This window comes from Haliotis rufescens, unplaced genomic scaffold (genome assembly GCF_023055435.1).
Source record: "Haliotis rufescens isolate VD_foot unplaced genomic scaffold, xgHalRufe1.0.p SCAF_60, whole genome shotgun sequence".
Classification (NCBI taxonomy): Eukaryota; Metazoa; Mollusca; class Gastropoda; order Lepetellida; family Haliotidae; genus Haliotis; species Haliotis rufescens.
Window position 1 is genome coordinate 2,286,880 of NW_025964335.1, and position 25,304 is coordinate 2,312,183.

General features: G+C 40.0%; 1 protein-coding gene across 1 annotated transcript; it reads right to left on the reverse strand.

Annotated features, from left to right (window-relative positions):
• Window positions 1-15,597: 15,597 nt before the first annotated feature.
• Window positions 15,598-24,521, reverse strand: LOC124140788 (development-specific protein LVN1.2-like). Its single transcript, XM_046508556.2, has 6 exons — window positions 24,278-24,521; window positions 21,503-21,613; window positions 21,023-21,107; window positions 18,846-19,019; window positions 18,104-18,192; window positions 15,598-17,318 (listed from the first exon to the last, which is right to left on the reverse strand). Exons 1-6 carry the CDS (start codon window positions 24,443-24,445, stop codon window positions 17,256-17,258), a joined length of 690 nt encoding a protein of 229 aa, XP_046364512.2. The 5' UTR covers window positions 24,446-24,521; the 3' UTR covers window positions 15,598-17,255.
• Window positions 24,522-25,304: the final 783 nt, after the last annotated feature.

Here is a 25,304-nt window from a genome sequence, read left to right on the forward strand (position 1 = left end):
ACATTTGTCAGATATGAGCAATATCTCAGAAAGGGAAAACATTTCATAATCTTATGTGTGATGTTTTGCATAATATAATAATATCGAACGATAATGTATCTCCTCTATATGGTGATTTACACAGAAATAAACCGATGTCTTTACATAAATAAATATGTAGATATTTGGTCTTACCTGAGCTTTCTCCTGACTCTGACCAAATTCCATGCAGTGATGCCTCTTCCATTGCAAAAAGTCGATCCAAGATAATGAACAGCCTTTTTTCAACGCGTTTCAAACGTAACTGGCCATCAGACGTCTAAGTATATATGCATTTTGGATTTTTTAAACGGAAGTGAGAATTTGTATAATGTGGACGTCTCTGCCCAATACTAAAATGTTTTCACAATTCAGTTGAACGTTGAGTCGCAACGCACAGTTCATAAACGGCACCTTTCTTCTCACGATAAGATAATCTTATTGAAGGATTAACATATTGGCGCACATGTTTGGATCAGTGATTGTGATTTAAACAAAGCAGATTCTTCTAAAAACATCATGGTTTGCCTAGGTCACAGCCAGCAAAAGCGTTTACAAAATATAATATATTAGTTCAAATATTACTAATGAGGCCCTCTATTGTAGAAACGATCTTTGTTCTACGACAATCGTCAGTCGGTATGGGAAAACAAAATATTTGTTTATTTATTCAAATTTCATAGGCAATGTCATATGATTATAGACAAGGAAGATAAGAAAATAAATATAAAGAGTAGCCACTTTACATTTCAGTTAAATTTGCTCATGATTTGGTCTTTTCGTGGTAAATAGTGCCAAAATATAATATGCAGCTACCAGTAATTGTATCTACAATGATATAACTCAATCTGTTTTTCTCATCATTATTGCAGTGAATTGTCGTATGAAAGGCGTATGGCCTTTCTGAATAAAAACTGTTAAATTTAAACCAGACAAAACAGGTGAAAACTAGAATCTTTGAAAAGAGAAACAAGGGTAGTATTTTGATAGGGGTTTCACTGAAAAAATTAAGTTCACAGCGAAGCATTCTTGCTTAGTCTGTTCCTACAAATAGAACAGAAGGCTATAAGGACCAACCGTATTCCGTTATATATGTTGCTTCTGTTTCATCGTTTCATACATTGTCCTTTCATCATGCCGGGTTACTATCTTTAGATACAAAAAAATCACCCCAAAAAGCTATTTTTATTCATTAAAAACAACAACAAGGAAAAGATTTATTAAAGGTAACAGTAAGTGTTATCTGAAATATTTATATTCTATTATCCCCTTTATTTGGAGTGGGAGTGTCACATCATCATTCAACATCGGCTTCACAAATGGGATGTGCCCGACGGGTACAAACACAAAACAAGATATGGTAAATAATCTAACTGAATATTATGTAAAAACTAGAGGTGAGTTTTAAGATAATAAGTTAAGGATTACTTCAGATACTAAAATGAGTTGTTTCTTTCGTTTATTTAACGTCTGCTTCACAGAAAGTGAATTTTATTTAAAAAAGGTAAGTAAAAACTAAATGAATAAAATATAATGTTGTTTGTATAAAAGCACTGAAAGATGGCGTCAGTTTGGAATGAAGACTATTGCACACCATGGAATTAACTTCTCGCGCGTAACATATCACGTGACTGCTCGCTATGTCACGTGGTAGGTCATTGGTGCTATATGACACGTTCTCCTCAGCGGCAGAGTATACCCTGATTGGTATGCTTCAACAATCATCACATTCCTGTGTTTGCCCAGCTGCCTGCTCAAGTTGCCATTCATCGTAGATTAAGAAACTGGTCAAGTTTCTGGAGAGGGCCGGATTAACAACTGAATAAGTAAGTAATCATTTTACTTCTCCCATGTAGATGTTATGTTGCGTAGAAGATATTGATTAATGAAAGCTGAAAACAATGTCTTGTTTGACGATATGATGTAGATAAGATGGCAATGCGTTACATGTAAACAGCTTTTCTTTGCGATTTTTCAAACAGATTTAGAAGTTGCTTTCATACCATACGAAACTACTGTCTAAGTTGTCGAAAGTGAATGTGAGTCGAGAGTATGTTAATTTCTGAAATGTCTCAGTACAACTCCTGCTATACCACTCCCAGATAAAATATTTAATTAGTTTAGTGTCCTTGATACCATTTCACGACTGCGAGGTAGGTTTTTCATAACGAGAATACGACATTGGGTATGTCCGTAGTTGACGAGAACGTCTTTTGAACTATGATATATTAAAAATATCATAGTCGTACATAGACGGCACAATTTCACCAATAGCGAGAACCAATAAAGACTTATGCGTAAAATGTTATGATAAGATACACGTGAGGGTAATCGGAATTCAAAAGATGAATATGTTGACAATCTTCAGATAACCGTCACTTTAGAAAGTGTGAAATTCAAATATCATTCTTCCATAATGAAAGCTATCACTCTAGAAAGAGATAAAACTGCCAACCATTAATTGCCGACCTGAGCATTATGCCAAATCTTTTCTTCTTGATACAGGGAAATTATAAAACTGTAACTATTTCGCAACCAGTTATTGTAGATCTTAACTTTACTGTAATTTCCATGCACTAAAACAGAATTGGATCCGTTGTGTTCATCAAGCATTCAGATATAAATCTTATACATGACCAGTTACATAACTAAACCCGAGTCTGAGGCGAGCATGCACTAGAGAAATATTGAACTGTAGAATGGGGTATTGATTATATTTCGAAAACTTACCGTTTTAATGTCTGTTAATTCGTTTAGGGTTCTGTTAGATAATAGAGTGACGCCTCTTGACTCGTTTTTAGTTATCTTACTACAAATAAATGTGAACGGTTCATATATGAATACAGTGTCAATATACTTCTTGTTCCAATAAGAGTGATGTTGGAAACACTATATACGACTCACTATGACAAATCCAATGACTATTTATCTATAAGTATTCTGGCAACTTCAACAATAGATCGTGTTATTTTGGAAACAAAACTACTTTGTTTTTAATTGAGAGAATATATAATTATGTGAACATAGTGAGAATTGCGTATGAACTCTTTGCTTTCAACGATGATAATATGAAAGGGGTGGGATTTTGTACAAGAACGCCACGAAACAAACGACAGTTGAAAGCAACAAACGCAGCATTAAAAACCTTTCATACTAGATTTATATGTGAAATCAAGCATTATTTCGCGGTCCATAACCAATTTAATTGCATTTCACACCGAAATATTAATTATTCATTATTTGTTAAGTCCACTTAGATTTGATGGTATAAATGTTCGAAGTATTTTACCGACTGATGTTATATTGATACTTTCGTACGAGACAACTTACACTCCTTTGATACCTCTGATTCAGTTTGACTGACCACATCAGAATCCAGAACAGGCTAACATCATGGTAGAACCAATATGATTAACCTAAAAGTGTATGGATTCACGTTTTATTGTTATCGTATAAGGACGTGACGAAGCTATGGCTTGAGCATTACATCAATTTTTATTTAATGAATTATTGCTTTTTGAAAGGCTGTATAAGTTTATCATTATATAACTGGCACAGAAACTCGATCTCTGTAAACACTATCACCATGAATACGTATTTGGTCGCAAGTGTTTATTGTATGGAATGACATTAAGATGTGGCATGTGACTTTACTGCATTTAAACCAAACCTTTCGTCCAGTTCTTCGTCAGTAAATTGTACCTGCATATTCTGCTATAGAAATAGTAAACCATAGAAATAGTGCTTACTAGTTTTTAACATGTATATTTAAGACAGTGGCATCCTTACACCGCAAACACGAAAACGTCGGTTTTTTCCGTATATGGTCATTGGACGGAAAAACGACGTTATTTGGACGTTTTCAAACCATCGTTTTTCCGTCCAAATAACGTCTTTATTTGACATCGGAATTTACTGGGAGAGAACGATAGCGTTAAGCTCCTCCCTTTCTTGATTGACATTGTCAATCAAGCAATAGCGTCTACCGGTATTTCTACTTCTCAGATTTCATTGGTCAGTCTCCGCGTGTTAGATTACAGGCCCGCGTTTGACGCTGCACTCGAAGCGCTTAGCGGAAGTACTGAAATCAATCGTTCTGCGCATGCGGATTACTTAATGCCTTGACCAAATTTTCCGTTCTGTGCATGCGCGACTTCGCGTATTGTTTCCTAGATTTAATGTCACCACTATTTGACAATGGTTCATAAACTCAGTCACGTGAAGGTTCGGAATCGTAACGAGTAACTCCATTTAAATTAAAGAGGAGCCCCAGTGATATGGGAGATTCCAAGATGAAACTATTCTATGGCTATCTAGGCTGCCGCCCAAACCGATCTAAACGGGACCCGATAGCTTATTGTATGCTATATAGTCATATGGAAGTGGACAAGAACTATACATTTTATTCCGGCCGATTGTTCTTGCATTTACTTATAAGTCAGGAAAATGGACTTAAAAGGGGAGTTGTTGAATGTAATTATTTTAATTATTAAATGTTGCCTATACACTAATCTGGACGAACTTCTCATTGTTCTGTTTATGTCATCCTATATACTATTAGTATGTTACCGTTCTAAAGTCAACCTCTCACATAACATTATATTGTTCACAGTATCAAAGTTTAATCAACAATATCAAGAGCAGCGATTTAAACCACTGAAACACCCAAACACAAGGCTGTTATCAAGCGCTAGTGCAGACGTGATGCATCAGAAAAACTGTATTGTAATGTCTTCAGAAATTCAATTATACTACGAGATAGTACGGCTAACGCTGACTCACCGTCGGAACAAAGACAATATCGCTAATACAGATACATATATAACGTATTTGAATGTTAATACTAAAGAAAAACAATCATTATTTTTGCAGTGACGATATAACACGTATACACGTTTATTGTTAACTTTCATCAGTTTTGCTCTTCATTTTAATAACTTTGTTTTCACATATATATGTAGCAATACACGACAAGCATGTCATACATAATTATGGGGCAGTTTTCAATCTTGTACTGACTTACTCTGGTGTTAATGAGCGCAGTTTATTGGCTTGTGTGTAAAACCCCGTTTTTCTGGTAATCCTATTATTACTTAGTTTATTTCTATCTAATGACACCCTGTTCTCTGGATCATGGCTCCGTGACTATCCATAACAATTAAGATGAACATTCAGTTCAAGTAAATGAATGAGTTTGTTTTGACGCTACAGTCAGTCAAAAAACCAATGCTGTGAGGTTTGATAACACTTCTACCAGGTCGAACATCGTGGATCCTCATTTTCGGCCTAAAGAGAATCATAGTTCATATGCTAATCCATCTGCGAATACCCCCCCACTCAAGATGACCTTACTTGTTGCTAAATCTATCATCTATCCCCCCAATATCACCCCCCACGCCCCCGCCCCCACCCCCCACACGCACGCACGCACGTCCACACGCACGCACACACACACGCACGCACGCACGCACGCACACACACACACACACACACACACACACACACACACACAAACAACTGACCTAAATAACCTGGATAGGAAATACTGCTGATAGCCTCTGGTCAACTCAGCCGCGCCACCGCAGAATGTTCGTCCAACTCTGCAGGGGGCATTCTCAGTGGCTTCAAACGCGCTGAAATGTTTTCGCCTTGCATCCAAGATGGTGGACAAGTGAAATCGTATGAAATTTGGCTATTTTAGGTCCTATCTCTTTTTTGATTACACAATAAAGTCAATTCATAGTTACACGGTTGTGAAGAAGCTTACAACTTTATAAGACTTATTCATCTCATTCCAAAAAAGCTACTCGCGCTCACATAAAGTTGTAGTTATTATGTCACTGTTTTATTTCTTTAAAAATATATTACATGTTCAACAATATCAATTAAGATGAACATTCAATTTCCGATATAAGTAAATGGAAAGTGTGTTTTACGCCACAATCAGTCAAAGACCAACGTTGTCCGGTCTGATGACACAAAATCTACCAGGTAGCACATTGAGTACAACCTATCCCCATTGAAGTCTCCACTGTGGGTATTCCTGAGGACGAAAAGGCCCCATGTACCTAGGAATTTCATCAATACATTCATGCGCGGCATTCTCTGCCTAAAGAAGATCATATTGTTAACATGCTAATCCAACTCGAACTACCATCCCGCTCAAGATAAATGTTTTATGTAACATCCAACAGGCCCACATTTACGCACGCACGCACGCACGCACGCACACACACATATTTGGATTTACCAATCCCTGAATTGAGAAGACGTGCGTTACGAAGCTCCTCCAAGTCATCATCAATATCCGTATATGTCTGTGATATCATTACCCTTCCAAAGCCGAATATACATTTATTGTGTTTTCTTGACAACAAATGTTATAATTGGGATAACACTTTCTGAGTAAAGTACAGATTCTCGTACTTTCTTGGGTTGAGTCCCGTCCGGGATTTGAACCCACACTGTGAGTGAGGCACCCAATCGCCAGAACACAAAGTTGGCGATCTAACCCAGCCACCGAACCAAAAATGTTAGTCCAGATGACGTATACTTTGTGTACTCCTCTGACAAGAGAAAAATGGCACGGCTTCTATGACCGAAAGCTTTGAACCAAAATGCCTTTAAGAAAGTGATCAACAGTAACACACATTATATTTGGATACCACTTTCTCAGTAAACTACATATTTTTAGGGTGGAGATAATAGACGTTGATGGTTGATTATCAATGGACTAATTAAAGCCAAAACTTAACTTATGAATGATTGGTAATGGGAAATGGACAATGGGCAAACGGGAGGCGGGGTAATCAGCGCCATGCCAGTTATCTGTTGGCTTCCCTTGTTGCGTTCCCTTCTTTGCTATCGTTTTACTTTTGTTGTTCTTACAGGTACAAATATATGTTCTCTGCCTCATAGCATTTAATAATATGCACCTGATGAAGGAGAATGTATATATTCCGAAACGCAGTGTTCCTCCGTTGACATCCATAAATATATTTCCTTGTGTGTATCAGTTCTTAATGCCCTTAAAAGACTCAATCTAGCTTTGTTTTTAAATGTGGTGATATGTGCGTACAATATAATATGGTCATGCCTATATACATTTGGGTCTTTGTCTACATAAGCATTTAGACATACAATTTAGAGCTAAGGACATTGCAAATTCTGCAGTCATGAAGTACACGTCATAGCAAGCTGTGATCTTTATTCATACTTTAGATATTCGTAATGGAGATCTGTAACTGAAGTTTACCGTAATCTTCCGCAACTCTCACCTCCTGACCAGTTGAACGTCTTAGTGCATTCAGATGCCATTGTAAAATTCCAGGCTGCCCCTCTTTCTGTGATGTTTTGACGGATGAAATCTATTGCGTTATAATCTCTGTTTGCTGATATATAATATGTACATGTTGTAAAATATTTACGATATTTTAAACGTGTAATTCGATGCATATGCAATGCAATGTGAACATAAGTGCAGATGCACGAAGGCGGTTATAGTCATAGTTATACTGCGATGGATGTAGGGGAATGGTAGAGGGGTGTATGTATGTATGAAAGCACGAATACCGATACATGAGGGCGGATATAGTTATAGTTCGATGGATGTTGGGGAATGGTGGGAGGATGGATTATGTATGAAAGCATGTGCATGGATCCATGTTGGCTGACGTAGACATAATGGTGGGGAAAGAAGAATGTGATGTGGGTGGGGGTGTGTGCGAGTGTGCGTGCGTGCATGCGTGCATGCGTTGTGATACGAGGGTTGGCGAACATGTTGTCAGATGATTGTGTGAGTAAGTTAAGTGATTGAGGATGTGGCAGGTATGAGTATTGATACATGCAGACTTGGGGTTGTGGGACTGGGTGTGCCTGTACTGAGGTATTTCGTTTCACTCACTTATAGTGTTTTCTTTCACTCAAATACTGTTTTACGCATTTTAATGACTGAAACTGTAGTGACTCAAAGGTCATACTGGCCGGGCATTCAACATATCTACCCCAACTACATACGTAGCCATTTTTATGGTGTACAATTCTTCTTCTACCTCACACACACACACATACACACACACACACACACACACACACACACATACACACATACACACACACACACACACACAAAATACTAAAAGTATATTTAACAAAACGGATATTCCGTCACTTTAGAAATAGTTATCAATAAACATTTATCTGTTCATTGACCTCTTTATGCTGTAGGCATATAGGTACTTCCCACATGAACGGATGATGTGTATGTTTATTAATGTAACAGGTTTAGATGTATTGTCTATCTTATGTACAAACTACTAATTTGTTACTATCTTTTTCAGGAATCATGGCCTCCTTTATGAAGAGAAAACGCTGTGAAGACTGTGGAAACTCTTTTTCCTCTTCTTCTAATTACAAGCGACACAAAGGCACTTGTCCGAGTACAGAACCTGAACCTGCATCTCAAGACAGCTCTGACGATGATGAAGAGGTATACTTTGATGAAGATGAGATTGACGATCTGCTTCAGAGTTTTCAACCGAGAAAACCTCAGCAAGCTGAATCCTCTCAACCTGCCTCACCGGAAGTGAAACCATTTTTTAAGGCACTCATCTTATGGACATGTTTCTTCCTCTGCATTTGGCAGTCTGTATTTTATATTTCCTCAAATGCCATCGCATTCCTTCTGAAATACCTTCATGCCCTTCTCGCCGTTGCCGCTCAGCATTACAAGTTCCTTGCTGTTGTAGTACCGATGTTCCCAAGTACTATTTTCCTGCTCAAGAAATTACTCAGAATTGACGACAATAACTTTTTCCACTATGTTGTATGCCCAGCATGCTGTAGCATATATAGATATTCTGACTGTATTTCTGTTTTCGAAGGAGAAGAAGTCAGTATGACTTGTTCAAACGTCTCCCAACCTAATCACCCAATGAGACATTATCGCCAGCCTTGTGGTGCACAACTGTTACAAAGTATGACCCTTTCCTCTGGCAAGAAGAAGCTTGTACCACATAAGAACTATTATTTTAAATCTCTGAAAGATTCACTTTTTAACTTTTTGTCAAGACCAGGTTTTGAGGAGAAATGTGAACAATGGCGTGACAGGGTCGTTAGTGATGGTACTTTGCATGACGTGTATGATGGTCGTATCTGGAAGAGCTTCAGTGGGACATATTTGAAGAAGAAGAGAAACTATGGCCTTATGCTTAATTTAGACTGGTTTCAGCAATTCAAACACGTCAAATACTCTGTAGGTGTAATGTATTTAGTCATCCTCAATCTACCTCGAGAAGAACGTTACAAACGTGAGAATGTTATCATTGTTGGTATTATACCGCACATGAAGAAAGAACCCCCTACAAACAGTTTTGTACAACCTTTAGTTGATGAGCTTCTTGAAGCATGGACAGTAGGTTTTTCATTCAACTCTAAGATATTTCGCTTGGCCTTAATGTGCATTGGATGTGATATCCCTGCTTGCCGAAAGTTATGTGGCTTTCTGGGACATGCAGCCGTCAAAGGGTGTTCTCGGTGCAAGAAGTCTTTTCCTGGTGAATTCGGCAAAAGAGACTACAGTGGTTTTGACAGAACTCAGTGGATACCTCGCACCCATGAAAAGCATATACGAGAAATTAGACACATCACAAGTGCCAGAACCAAGACAGATAGAGAAGCACTTGCGAGTTCGTATGGAACAAGATACTCCGTCTTGTCTGAGCTGCCATACCTTGATCTGATCAAAATGTCTGTTGTGGACCCTATGCACAATTTGTTTCTGGGGACATCAAAACATATGTTGCATGTATGGAGAGACACTGGTGTACTAACTGACAAGAACTTAGACACTATCCAAGCAAAGGTGGATGCAGTTAACTGTCCAAGTGACATTGGTCGCATCCCACATAAGATTTCCTCCGGTTTTGCAGGGTTTAGTGCAGACCAGTTTAAAAACTGGACGTTACTGTTTTCTGTGTATGCACTGAAGGATGTTATTTCTGATGATCATTTAGAATGTTGGCGAAATTTTGTATTGGCCTGTAGATATTTGTGTTGCCGAGTATTAACTGAAAATGACATAAAAATGGCAGATTTATTACTGATGCGCTTCTGTGAGAATTTTGAGCGATTATATGGCCGTGACAGAGTTACCCCTAACATGCACTTGCATGGTCATCTGATTGAGTGTGTTCAGGACTTTGGACCCATTTACTCGTTTTGGCTGTTCAGTTTTGAACGGTTTAATGGTATGCTGGGCGACTACACAACTAACAAGAAAAGCGTAGAACTGCAGCTGATGAGACGTTTCTTAAGCCATTCTCATCTCCTTGGATTGGTCTTAGATGACGAGTTTCACTTTGGAGACACCCTTGAGCCGATCATCGCCACTGTTACAGCTAACATTAAAGTGGGTACTCTTGGCAAGATTAATTCAAGTGAATGCTTGCAGCTCCGACAGATGTCATCCCGACTTCATCACATTGAAAACCTTCAGTGGACTGACATTGACAGGTTCATTTTTTCAAAATATAAAGTCCGTGGCCTCACTGAAAATGATGAACACTCCCTTCAAGAAATGTACAGAGCCCTCTATGGCGAAACAGTCGAGACTTTGCCGGCCGTTAGGGAAATAAAAACTCTATACCTTGGATCAGAAGTCTTTGGATCTGCCAAGTCTCAAAGTGTGAGATCTTCTTACATCACTGCCTACTGGACAGACGGGGACGGGAAAATTGGTTGGGGGGTTTCTCCGAGACCTGGAAAGGTATTGAGATACCTTCAGCACTCAGCAAGAGTTGACGGCATAGAGAAGAGACACATCCTTGCAGAAGTTCAATGGTATCGGGAACTTGAAGATAAACTAAAAAACCATTGTGGCCGACCAGTGGAAGCCTGGCACTCTTCCATGTATGTTGACTCTGGTCCATCTTCGTTTATGCCCATTCAACGAATTAAGGGTAAATTCTTCAAAATTGAGGGACAAATAGGTACCAGGACAGTTACATTTGTGTCACCAAGGGACAGATTTGTGTGTGTGTAATTTATTGGTTTATTGTTGTTGTAAAGTTTTGCTTTAAATATAAATTTTAATTGTACATTCTATATTTTAGTTCTTGTATGTGTATTATTGTAGATATAATTGTATACATGTATGATCATTACCCAGTGATGTGCCCAAGTGTTATTTATTGTACATATACCTTGAACTATGACATGATATCCTGAATATAAATTCACGTTCATCCTGTGTTTTGTATTTTTGTTATTTCTGCATGGCTTGGTGAAATGTAAGATTTGGAATGAACACCTCGACAGCAGTTTAGTTATAATGCTATCAATTTATGGATTAGTTCTGAGAAACAGAGAGGGAAACAGCCATATATAACAGGGTACCAATCCGGTGTTCAATCGCATCGCCATGTCTGATAAAGGTATATTCGATTTGTAAAATAGCACTAGTAAAACCACGATGCCTCTCTTGTGGTGGTGTACATCCTGTGATAAATTTCAAATCATTTATGGTGCTAAGTTCATATTACAAAATATTTGAACAAAGCGCAACAACAAACTGAGAACCAGAAGAAGCACCAGTAGAAACATAATTCTTAATTTATTGAGGCTTACATCTTTTATGTGAGCTTGTTAAACAACCAAGAGAAATTCACTGTACTACGCTATATACAAATTAAAAAAAAAATCTACCCTCAGTGACCTTTATTTTGCATCTTTGAAATAAAATCATGATGTGTTGCGATATCTAAATATTGCCAAAATATATGATGGCCATAAGTATGATACACTTATGTAACGTATTACAGATGAAATGTTTTCATCGACAAATGAGCTTGGTGACATAAAATCAAATATGTAGACATATAAGTCCACCATGTTCCGTTATACAAGCCTACGAACTGAAAGAAGCGGCAATAAAACCATGATGTGTTGCCAACACATCCTAACATTTGAAAAGTATCTAATGGGGTATTTTATGAAAGCATTCGTTTGAAGCTTTAAGCCAAAGATGCACTTGAAAGAGTGCATTACCGACGTAATAATAATCTCAAGTGCACACAAGTTGAAGAAGCGGCAGTAAATTCTTGATGTGTTGCACCGTCAAATACATTTATAAACAGTATTATGTATTCAACTAAAGCGTTGGGATAGAATATTGCAGCAAATCCACTTTGGAAACGATCTGAACAGCTTAACCAGCAGACAGAAGAAGCAGACATAAAATCACCTATGTATTCAAACATTTCCAAACAAATCCAAACAAATCCAAACATTTCCAAACATTTCCAAACATTTCCAAGCTTGGAAATATGACCTTTCCAAATTTTGGAATGGTCATATTTCCAATTGGAATGACGGTATTTCCAAGTTTTGGAAATGTTGGAATGGATGATATTTTGTCCAGTGAATGTTATATCACTGAATCAGCGAGATTGAATAACTTGAACAGGAAAGAATCACAATGTCATAAAGAAAATATATTTATTTATCTTTCTTTGAAAATAACTCTCATTAAAAATACAAAAGAAAAATGTAGAACCATATTCAGTTTTGTGGAGGCTTTGGAGAGATTCTTGAATTTTGGGAATGTATACTGCTCAAACGAAGTAAAAGAACAACGGATTTTTGCATGTCTATCTGTATTTCATCTGCAATGGCCATGAAAAAGGGGTATTTTACCTTCTTTTGAGTATATATTCAGTTTACACAAAGAAGACCAGTGAATGTGAAAAATTAAGCCACGCCAACTGAAGCGGTCTACTTTTATCACAACCGAATGTCGGAAAATCCCTATTACAGCGGTAGGACTTCACTCTCTGTTCACCTGTATTATCACAAAGTTATCAGGGATAGTAACACTTTAGTATTCACACCTCAATGAACCGAAAAAATACAGCCAATCCTTAAATGTTATGAGAAATATATTTTTCATGCATAAACTGAAATTGGATTTATTATATCTTATCCGTGTGTACTATAGGAATACTAAGTATCAATACAAACGTACGAGGAACAACGCCTTCAAAGCAAACTACGAGGAAGGGCATCACAGACAATAGCATTCAATAACAGGGGAGACAACTTGCCAACTGAGTGTTTCATGCGTCACAACAATGTACGTTCGGCTATTTCCGTCAAGCCTCGTAAAAAGACGGCGTAACAATGCAGCTGGGGCTGGTGTCACATAAGAAACGTGCAAAACAACATCTGGGTGGCAAAACATCTGATGGGTAAAACCAACAAAGACTGATGGGAATGACAATAACTTATCGTCAACCTCATTAATCCAGACAGTACCGTTCTCAATGAAATCGTCCGGGTCGACAGGTGTCTGGATAAACGAATCACGAATCTGGATAAACGAGTCTGGATAAACGATTATAATGTTCCTTTTTATATCTTTAGATTTTCCTTACAACAATCGTCCCGAAGTCGGCATGTCCAGGTAAACGGTGTCCAGATAAAACGGGTCTTGGCTAAATAGTTCAGTTGGAACTTATAGAAGAGTTGTCATTGTGTTGACATGTGGTTTGGAGGATTTATCCAGAGGATGTTTTACAGTAAACTACGTTTATAACGAACACGCTTATAACGAACTGTCGGATATAACGAAATGTGTTTTGATCCCGTCCATTTGCTGTATATTTGCTGCATATGTGCTTATAACGAACTACGGTTATTAGTGGTCCCTGTGAGTTCGTTATAACCGTAGTTTACTGTATATTATTCTCGAGGTCAAATATCGGAGGGATGCCAAGATTTCCAGTCTTTAAAGAGTCAAACACACCGCGAATGACACGACACAATCCTTACCCTTAAGCCATAACTACTTTCGGGTGACTTAGTCACGAGTGGCATTAACTGCGTCGCCCTTTGGCGGAGTAAAGAGTAAACAGACAATTGTTAGTAAGGTTGGTGACGTCATGAATCTGTATGACGTCGCAATGACATCATAATGACTTCAAAGGCCAAACAGCCGAGTTGATTTACAAGAGCTGAACAGTCAGATGGCATGGTGTCACAATGAGTAATTATATTTTCCAAAGCTGATTAAAGATGAAAGTGAATTATTATTTGGATAATCAGAAGTTCGTAGTTGCTATGGCGACAGGACAGACGTCTGATTTACACCCCTAAGATCTTGTAGTTAAGGATTGGGTGGAAGGCAGGCACTTCGCTTGTCGTGTTCTGAAATATAAAAATGACTTGCACATAAACAGTGATCGAAAATTGTACTTGATAACAGTGTGAAAATTAGAGAACAGTTTGAGTGATGGAACAAAATGCCTTTTTGTAGAAACTTATTTGTTCAGTCCGCCGTTAATATTTACTCGCATGACAAAATATGACTGTGTGACACAATGACGTTGTTGTGTTTTATTATGTAATGCCTAAAAACACAGGAACAGCTTAATTTAAGAAAAAGAAAATATGCGTTTTCAAAGTGTTATATGTACACTGAGGGGCAAAAGAAACGTCATGTGGATGTATCATATAAATATCTTTATTTTCAAATGCTTATATATGTAAGTAAAGACATCGGAGAAAGACAGTGTTTGACCAACATGAAATTAACAGTCTGGGGAGTGTTGATATATTTGATATCAAAAGACAAGAGGGTGAGATTTTATTTATCATCTAACATAATTCTTCCAACTGTTTCAGTTTGTAGACAGTAATAAGTACTACCAATAAAAAAGAACTGCTAACAGCTTCGGTAGCAGAGCCATTCGTGATGTCATTTGATTGTGACGTCATGAAACAATGACGTCACAATGGTCTGCAAAGCATTGTGATGCAATTTCATTGGAGCGATATCTACAATGCATATATCGCTTGATCTCACCCAAGCGATATCTCCTGTGGTTATGAGGTGGGATGGTGAAATGGAGTTTAACGTCGCGTTCAAGGTTATTGAACCCATATAGCAAAGTGTGTGATTGTGTATGTATGTGTGTTTGTGTCATTGACTAATGACGGATTAATTGTGTGAACCCACTCACATACCATGCCGCAGTTTACCATGGATCACACACTCAGACACAGTATACTTACTCCGAACCTACCAGTCCTGGTTTTATCCCCTATATGTCGAGCTCCAGGCAGGGAAACAACAAGTACCATCTTTTCTCACATCACCATGATATATCTTTTGTTGAACTTGATTTTGTATATGCTCACATCCTAATACATACATAAAAGAGATAGTTTGTTTGTTTGTTTTGTTTGTTGTTTAACGCCGCACTCAGTAATTTTCCAGCCATATGACGGCAGTCTGTAAATAATCGAGTCTGGACCAGACAATCCAGTGATTGACATCATGAGCATCGATCCACGCAATTTTGATACGATGACATGCATCAACCAAGTCAGCGAGCCTGACCACCCGATCCCGTTAGTCGCCTCTGACGACAAGCATAGTCACCTGTTATGGCAAGCATGGGTTGCTGAAGACCTATTTTACCCCGGGTCTTCACGGGTCGACTCCATAACAGCAATCATACAATGTTATATCACTGAATCAGCGAGATTGAATAACTTGAACAGGAAAGAATCACAATGTCATAAAGAAAATATATTTATTTATCTTTCTTTGAAAATAACTCTCATTAAAAATACAAAAGAAAAATGTAGAACCATATTCAGTTTTGTGGAGGCTTTGGAGAGATTCTTGAATTTTGGGAATTTATACTGCTCAAACGAAGTAAAAGAACAACGGATTTTTGCATGTCTATCTGTATTTCATCTGCAATGGCCATGAAAAAGGGGTATTTTACCTTCTTTTGAGTATATATTCAGTTTACACAAAGAAGACCAGTGAATGTGAAAAATTAAGCCACGCCAACTGAAGCGGTCTACTTTTATCACAACCGAATGTCGGAAAATCCCTATTACAGCGGTAGGACTTCACTCTCTGATCACCTGTATTATCACAAAGTTATCAGGGATAGTAACACTTTAGTATTCACACCTCAATGAACCGAAAAAATACAGCCAATCCTTAAATGTTATGAGAAATATATTTTTCATGCATAAACTGAAATTGGATTTATTATATCTTATCCGTGTGTACTATAGGAATACTAAGTATCAATACAAACGTACGAGGAACAACGCCTTCAAAGCAAACTACGAGGAAGGGCATCACAGACAATAGCATTCAATAACAGGGGAGACAACTTGCCAACTGAGTGTTTCATGCGTCACAACAATGTACGTTCGGCTATTTCCGTCAAGCCTCGTAAAAAGACGGCGTAACAATGCAGCTGGGGCTGGTGTCACATAAGAAACGTGCAAAACAACATCTGGGTGGCAAAACATCTGATGGGTAAAACCAACAAAGACTGATGGGAATGACAATAACTTATCGTCAACCTCATTAATCCAGACAGTACCGTTCTCAATGAAATCGTCCGGGTCGACAGGTGTCTGGATAAACGAATCACGAATCTGGATAAACGAGTCTGGATAAACGATTATAATGTTCCTTTTTATATCTTTAGATTTTCCTTACAACAATCGTCCCGAAGTCGGCATGTCCAGGTAAACGGTGTCCAGATAAAACGGGTCTTGGCTAAATAGTTCAGTTGGAACTTATAGAAGAGTTGTCATTGTGTTGACATGTGGTTTGGAGGATTTATCCAGAGGATGTTTTACAGTAAACTACGTTTATAACGAACACGCTTATAACGAACTGTCGGATATAACGAAATGTGTTTTGATCCCGTCCATTTGCTGTATATTTGCTGCATATGTGCTTATAACGAACTACGGTTATTAGTGGTCCCTGTGAGTTCGTTATAACCGTAGTTTACTGTATATTATTCTCGAGGTCAAATATCGGAGGGATGCCAAGATTTCCAGTCTTTAAAGAGTCAAACACACCGCGAATGACACGACACAATCCTTACCCTTAAGCCATAACTACTTTCGGGTGACTTAGTCACGAGTGGCATTAACTGCGTCGCCCTTTGGCGGAGTAAAGAGTAAACAGACAATTGTTAGTAAGGTTGGTGACGTCATGAATCTGTATGACGTCGCAATGACATCATAATGACTTCAAAGGCCAAACAGCCGAGTTGATTTACAAGAGCTGAACAGTCAGATGGCATGGTGTCACAATGAGTAATTATATTTTCCAAAGCTGATTAAAGATGAAAGTGAATTATTATTTGGATAATCAGAAGTTCGTAGTTGCTATGGCGACAGGACAGACGTCTGATTTACACCCCTAAGATCTTGTAGTTAAGGATTGGGTGGAAGGCAGGCACTTCGCTTGTCGTGTTCTGAAATATAAAAATGACTTGCACATAAACAGTGATCGAAAATTGTACTTGATAACAGTGTGAAAATTAGAGAACAGTTTGAGTGATGGAACAAAATGCCTTTTTGTAGAAACTTATTTGTTCAGTCCGCCGTTAATATTTACTCGCATGACAAAATATGACTGTGTGACACAATGACGTTGTTGTGTTTTATTATGTAATGCCTAAAAACACAGGAACAGCTTAATTTAAGAAAAAGAAAATATGCGTTTTCAAAGTGTTATATGTACACTGAGGGGCAAAAGAAACGTCATGTGGATGTATCATATAAATATCTTTATTTTCAAATGCTTATATATGTAAGTAAAGACATCGGAGAAAGACAGTGTTTGACCAACATGAAATTAACAGTCTGGGGAGTGTTGATATATTTGATATCAAAAGACAAGAGGGTGAGATTTTATTTATCATCTAACATAATTCTTCCAACTGTTTCAGTTTGTAGACAGTAATAAGTACTACCAATAAAAAAGAACTGCTAACAGCTTCGGTAGCAGAGCCATTCGTGATGTCATTTGATTGTGACGTCATGAAACAATGACGTCACAATGGTCTGCAAAGCATTGTGATGCAATTTCATTGGAGCGATATCTACAATGCATATATCGCTTGATCTCACCCAAGCGATATCTCCTGTAGGAGCCCGTTTTGTCATGATAAATAATGGTATATTGATACACCGCATATGTATATTGCCTCATGCACAAATATGAGAATAAAGAGATGAAAACTAAAACGTTCCTAACCTGTTTACAGAAGGCGGGTGGCGTAAAGACAGACGGGTCTTTTATCCCGGGGGTGATGCCAAAGTACCCAAACGACATGGCGATCTTGTCTGTTTCAACGAAAAGAAAAAAATATATTTTGCCAGTTACGTTAAACAATAATCAACTACAAATTGTCGCTTAATACTGCACACATATATAGACAGAAGCATTTGAGAAGCATTCGTAGTGTTTCAATGGAACTAATTAAAATCAGATCTTAGAAAGATCCGAGAACATCCCATTACGGGTCACATCAGAACACTCACTCACAACTCACACACTAGAAGACACATACTCACACACACACATACACTGGCCCACAACTCATACGCACCAACGAACGCACACACACACACATACACACACTGGCTCACAACTCATACGAACCCACGAACGCACACGCACACACACACACATACATACACTGGCCCACAACTCATACGCACCCACGAACGCACACACACACACATACACACACTGGCTCACAACTCATACGAACCCACGAACGCACACGCACACACACACACATACATACACTGGCCCACAACTCATACGCACCCACGAACGCACACGCACACACATACTACACACACTGGCTCACAACTCGTACGCACCCACGAACGCACACGCACACCCACCCACACACATACACACACTGGCCCACAACTCATACGCACCCACGAACGCACACGCGCACACACACATATTGTAAGCAGCTCACTGTCGTTCAGTGAGCCGGTCCAGTTCTCGCCGACAGGGACGCACTGCTTCTCGGTGACGGAAAAATTGATGTCCAACAAGGTCTTCACCTGCTCGAGACGCATTGCGAAGATCTTGACCTGCAATGTCTCACTACCCGCTCCCATGGTCATGTCAAACACACGCTTAGCGTCATCTGCAACAAACAACAGCACAAAACTATAAAAAATATATAGTTGGTCCTCATCACTCCAGCAGCGATACATCACATCTGACCAGATAAATGATACCTATTAAATATACTATACTGAACCGCAAAAGAAACGTCACCATGGCTAGACATATGAGAAACCGTATTTGTCCAAACACTGTAAACATACTTTGAGACATATTAAAAAGATGAAACTTGGCAAAACTGATCTTCAAGGTTGAAAAGGGGGCACGGGTGGCCCAGTCGTCTAAGGCGCCGCGATTCGCTGTGCAGAGTTGCGTCCCTTGGGCACGCCAGAAACCTATGATTGTGGGTTCGAGTCCCGGTTCGCCCCGATTATGTTTCTAGGTTTGTCAGCACCATACCCGTGCTCGTGGGTTTCACCGAAGTGGTAAACGTCTGGGACCTGCATCACTTCGGGCTTTCCTCCCACATTAAGCTGACACGCCGCGATATAACTGGAATATTGTTAAAAGCGGCGTTAAACTCAACTCACTCACTCACTCACTCAAGGTTGAAATGAAAGTGTCAAATGTTTTTAAAGTGAAACACAACACTAGTCTCTGAGAAAATGGCATCACAAGTCAGTATCTCGAGTCTCCACTGCTTTTGGCGCCAATGCTGGTGCTGTGTCGCCTGTGACAGTGGAGGTGTCTGCTCGTCAATCGTCGATGCACGGTGTCCGCACTAATGTGTCGCTGGTCTGTCCCCATGGTCTGCCGAGCAGTTTCCGCAGCAGTAACAGAGCGATCTTGAAGATGCTGTCGCACAATCTGACGATCCTGACGTCGGGTGGTGACCCTTGGTCTTCCACTACGTGGTCAGTCATCTGTAGTGTTGGTGGTCTGGTACCGTTGCTGGAGCCTGTATATGGCCTTTACGTGGACTTGAAATGCATTGGCTACTTGCCAGGCTGTGTGTCCAGCTTGCAATCGTCCAAGGGCATGGTGTCGCTGATTTCTTGTCAATCTTGGAATGTGGTAGCAATTCAATAACGAATGAATGTTATCCGATCTGAGTGGATTTTCAAAGGGCAAGAAATGGCGGAACGCACGTGCATCGGGTTACCATAGCCGTTGCCGTGATGCCTTTTAAGCGATCGGTTTTATTTTCATCTGCTTTGTTTTTTTAACATCAAATATAATTTTTTTCGGACAAGGTAATGTTACATTTTAGAAACTTTGACAAAAAATACCCAGATATTTAAATGACAACTTTTAATGCAATATTACTTGAGGTGACGTTTCTTTTTGCGGTTCAGAATATTAACAACAACAACAACAACAACAACAACAACAACAACAATAATAATAATAATAATAATAACATTTTGAACAATAGCATTAAATACTCATATCCCCCTGTTGTGTAAGTTTTGGGCCATAAGTGAGTTTGTTGTTTAATGCCCAATCAGCACTATCCCAGCTATGAGACGGCGGCTTGTAAATGACCAGACAATCCAGTGATTGACATCATGAGCATCGGTCTACGCAGTTGGGATGCGATGACATGTATCAACCAATTCAGCAAGCCCGACCGATCGATTCCGTTAGTCGCCTCTTATGACAAGCATTAGTTACTGACGCCAAATCTATCCCGGATCCTCAAGGGTTGGCGTTTGTGTGACTTGAATGCAGTACCATTATTTTAGTGCGTGACAAAGAACAGGATGACGTCATGTTTGTTTGTTTGTTGTTTAACGCTGTAAGCCGTCTGGTCCAGACAATCCAGTGATTGACATCATGAGCATCGATCCACGCAATTGGAATACGATGACATGATAAAGTGAGTGAGTGAGTGAGTGAGTATGGTTTTACGCCGCTTTTAGCAATATTCCAGCAATATCTCGGCGGGGGACACCAGAAATGGGCTTCACACATTGTATCCATGTCGGGAATCGAACCCGGGTCTTCGGCGTGACGAGCGAACGCTTTAACCGCTAGGCTACCCGACCGCCCCGACATGATAAAAGACTGAAGTTGTCTTACCAGGAACGCATCCGTTGTTGAAAGGCAGCGTATTGTTACTCTTCAGGCACGTCCGTTTCATTACATCAATAACAAACATCGTATTCTGCAACAGAGGGAGTGAGTTGGAATTGACTGGTTACAAGTCGACAGACTTCTTTAAGTGGGCGTCACTGCTTAAGGACATTTTTTTCTTTTAACGGCTGAACTGTCGAACAAGATTTATTCTCTTCACAACACATCGTTTCAGGACCACCTGCATGCTAATTGAATTTTTTATTTTTATTATAAAATAAATTTTAGAATTGAAATTTAAAAAAAATTCAAATTATTTATTAATAAAAGACCCGAAACTAGTGTCACACAGAGAGCCTCGAGACGATCATAATACATTTTTTAATTCATATTATTTGATATTTAAGATACGGAAATACTCAGTGTTCATAATCTCCATGTGATGTTATTTATAAAATGAGGAATATTATATGGTAGGTTCCTGACGGTATTGTAGTCTTGAATGATCTTCATGGAGGAGACTCCCTTGGCCGTTGTACTGTTGGTGTAGGCGTATACCCGACGACTCTCGGCGTCAAAGGCTATCCTGGATACAGTCTGCAACAGAAGGTACAGGAGTGAATGAGTGAGTTGAGTTTAACGCCGCTTTGAACAGTATTCCAGGCATAAAAAGGCGTGTCAGCTTGACGTGGGAGGAAAGCCCGATGTGATGCAGGTCCCAGATGTTAAATTTGTAAATGTGAAATAATGATTTCACTTCCAATAGTTTAAAATCGGGAATGGGCCCTAATTTGGTTTGGGGCAAGAACTGAATCAATGAAATAGGCTAACAGTCAACCCATCTCAGGTGGGAGGTAGTGCCTCACACATACATAATACGGTAACAGTCAACCCATCACAGCTTTGAGGCAGTTCTTAACACATACATAATAAGTAACAGTCAACCCATCTCAGCTGGGAGGTAGTGCTTCACACATACGTAATACGGTAACAGTCAACCCATCTCAACTGGGGGGCAGTGCTTCACACATACGTAATACGGTAACAGTCAACCTATCTCAGCTGGGAGGTAGTGCTTCACACAAACATAACACGGTAACAGTCAACCCACCTCAGCTGGGAGGTAGTGCTTCACACATACATAATACGGTAACAGTCAACCCATCTCAGCTGGGAGGTAGTGCTTCACACATACGTAATACGGTAACAGTCAACCCATCTCAACTGGGGAGCAGTGCTTCACACATACATAATACGATAACAGTCAACCTATCTCAGCTGGGAGGCAGTGCTTCACACATACATAATACGATAACAGTCAACCTATCTCAGCTGTGAGGTTGTGCTTCACACATACGTAATACGGTAACAGTCAACCCACCTCAGGTGGGAGGCAGTGTTTCACACATACGTTATACGGTAACAGTCAACCCACCTCAGGTGGGAGGCAGTGCTTCACACATACGTAATAAGTAACAGTCAACCCATCTCAGCTGGGAGGTTGTGCTTCACAAATACGTAATACGGTAACAGTCAACCCACCTCAGGTGGGAGGCAGTGTTTCACACATACATAATAAGTAACAGTCAACCCACCTCAACTGGGGGGCAGTGCTTCACACATACATTATACGGTAACAGTCAACTCATCTCAGCTGGGAGGTAGTGCTTCACACATACGTAATACGGAAACAGTCAACCCATCTCAGCTAGGAGGCAGTGCTTCACAAATACGTAATACGGTAACAGTCAACCCATCACAGCTTGGAGGTAGTGCTTCACACATACGTAATAAGTAACAGTCAACCCATCTCAACTGGGAGGTTGTGCTTCACACATACGTAATACGGAAAAAGTCAACCCATCTCAGCTAGGAGGCAGTGCTTCACAAATACGTAATACGGTAACAGTCAACCCATCACAGCTGGGAGGTAGTGCTTCACACATACGTAATAAGTAACAGTCAACCCATCTCAACTGGGAGGTTGTGCTTCACACATACGTAATACGGTAACAGTCAACCCATCTCAGCTGGGAGGTAGTGCTTCACACATACGTAATACGCAACAGTCAACCCATCTCAACTGGGGGGCAGTGCTTCACACATACATAATACGGTAACAGTCAACCCATCTCAGCTGGGAGGTTGTGCTTCACACATACGTAATACGGTAACAGTCAACCCATCTCAGCTAGGAGGCAGTGCTTCACACCTATGTAATACGGTAACAGTCAACCCACCTCAGGTGGGAGGCAGTGCTTCACACATACGTAATACGGAAACAGTCAACCCATCTCAGGTGGGAGGTAGTGCTTCACACATACGTAATACGGTAACAGTCAACCCATCTCAGCTGGGAGGCAGTGCTTCACACATACGTAATACGGTAACAGTCAACCCATCTCAGGTGGGAGGTAGTGCTTCACACATACGTAATACGGTAACAGTCAACCCATCTCAACTTGGGGGCAGTGCTTCACACATACGTAATACGGTAACAGTCAACCAACCTCAGCTGGGAGGTAGTGCTTCACACATACGTAATACGGTAACAGTCAACCCATCTCACCTGGGAAGTTGTGCTTCACACATACGTCATTCGGTAACAGTCAACCCATCACAGCTGGGAGGCTGTGCTTCACAAATACGTCATACGGTAACAGTCAACCCATCTCAGGTGGGAGGTAGTGCTTCACACCTGAGTAATACGGGTAACAGTCAACCCTTCTCAGCTGGGAGGTAGTGCTTCACACCTATGTAATACGGTAACAGTCAACTGATATCAGTTCTGAGGCAGTGCTTCACACCTATGTAATACGGTAACAGTCAACTAATATCAGTTCTGAGGCTGTGGTTCACGCCTATGTAATACGGTAACAGTAAACTAATATCAGTTCTGGAAAGTGCTTCACACCTATGTAATACGGTAACATTCAACTAATATCAGTTCTGAGGCAGTGCTTCACGCCTATGTAATACGGTAACAGTCAACTAATAGCAGTTGTGAGGGAGTGCTTCACACCTATGTAATACGGTAACAGTCAACTAATATCATTTCTGAGTGAGTTAGTGAGTTAATATTTAAAGTCACATCGGCAATATTTCAGCCATATCGTATCATTTCTGAGGCAGTGCTTCACGCCTATGTAATACGTTAGCAATGCATCCATATTATCTCGCAGGAATTCTTGATACAAATGTAATACCATAACAGTGAATCCATATCATTTCGAGGTTTGACCGGAGGGGGGACGGACTCACCCGAACTGCCTGTCCCTCACCGCCAGCCTCGACACCGCCGATCCCCCCCTGAAAACCTTCCCACTGCCGGGGGAGACAGCAGTTCTTCCCTTCACGTGGCTGGGCCATGGCCCGGGGGTAGTAGAGCACTAGGGCCAGGGTAACGGTAAAGGCGAGGCAAGACATCATGGCGTTTTCGTCTTGAAAGTTCAGCTTCAACAGCGCGGATCGTCTCACATGATTCTTTTGTTTGTTCACATCACGTGCTGTTGCGGTTCGGCGTTTTCGGTTGGGTGATTGGCTTCAGGAAATCCGAGCGTGATCTGGGTTGAGGTGAAATCTAATTATATGGTCTCAGGGTTTAATGTCGCGTCCAAGATTATTGCACTTATGTAGCGATATGCATGCACGTGTGCGTGTGGCTGCTTCTACTAGTCCGGACTGATGCCGATTTATAGTGCTAGCCCACTGAGATACCATGCGGCAGTTTAACATGAATACCTGACTCAGACACAGTATGCTGACTCCGAGCCGACCAGTCCTTGTTTTAGCCCCTTAATGCCGAGCGCCAGACAACAACAAGTACCATCTTTTAACGTCTTTTGGTATGACGCTGCTGGGAATCGAACCCCGGACCTTCTGTGATCTGTTTTGACAGATGTCGAGTTAGCCGTTGTTGCGTGTCGTCTAACCGAACAGACAACGAGTCACAAGGTTTTCTGTCAGAGCTCCGAATCAATAGAGAACGACTTTTAAAGAGTAGAAACCGCATGAGCTATTTATTACCCAATACTAACAGGCAGCTATCGGTGTCCTGTAGTTCTACACGTCCCCACTACTGGACCCAGCCTTGTGTTAAAATTCAGACCCCTAGGACCACAAACTCTTTTGTTGATATAAAACCGCTCGCCTAGTATCACTATCATGCACACACACTTGCTTATACAGTAAACTACGGTAATAACGAACACGCTTATAACGAACTGACGGATATAACGAACTGACGGATATAACGAACTTACATTTTTGGTCCCGACTATTTGCTGTA

Bases quoted from the DNA above. Each gene is read 5' to 3' on its own strand.
- LOC124140788 (XM_046508556.2), bottom strand. From the start codon at position 24,445: ATGATGTCTTGCCTCGCCTTTACCGTTACCCTGGCCCTAGTGCTCTAC. The intron at 21,614-24,277 runs GTGAGTCCGTCC...CTTCTGTTGCAG, and splicing joins GTGAGGGACAGGCAGTTCGG to ACTGTATCCAGGATAGCCTT. The intron at 19,020-21,022 runs GTAAGACAACTT...TGTTTGTTGCAG, and splicing joins CAACAACGGATGCGTTCCTG to ATGACGCTAAGCGTGTGTTT.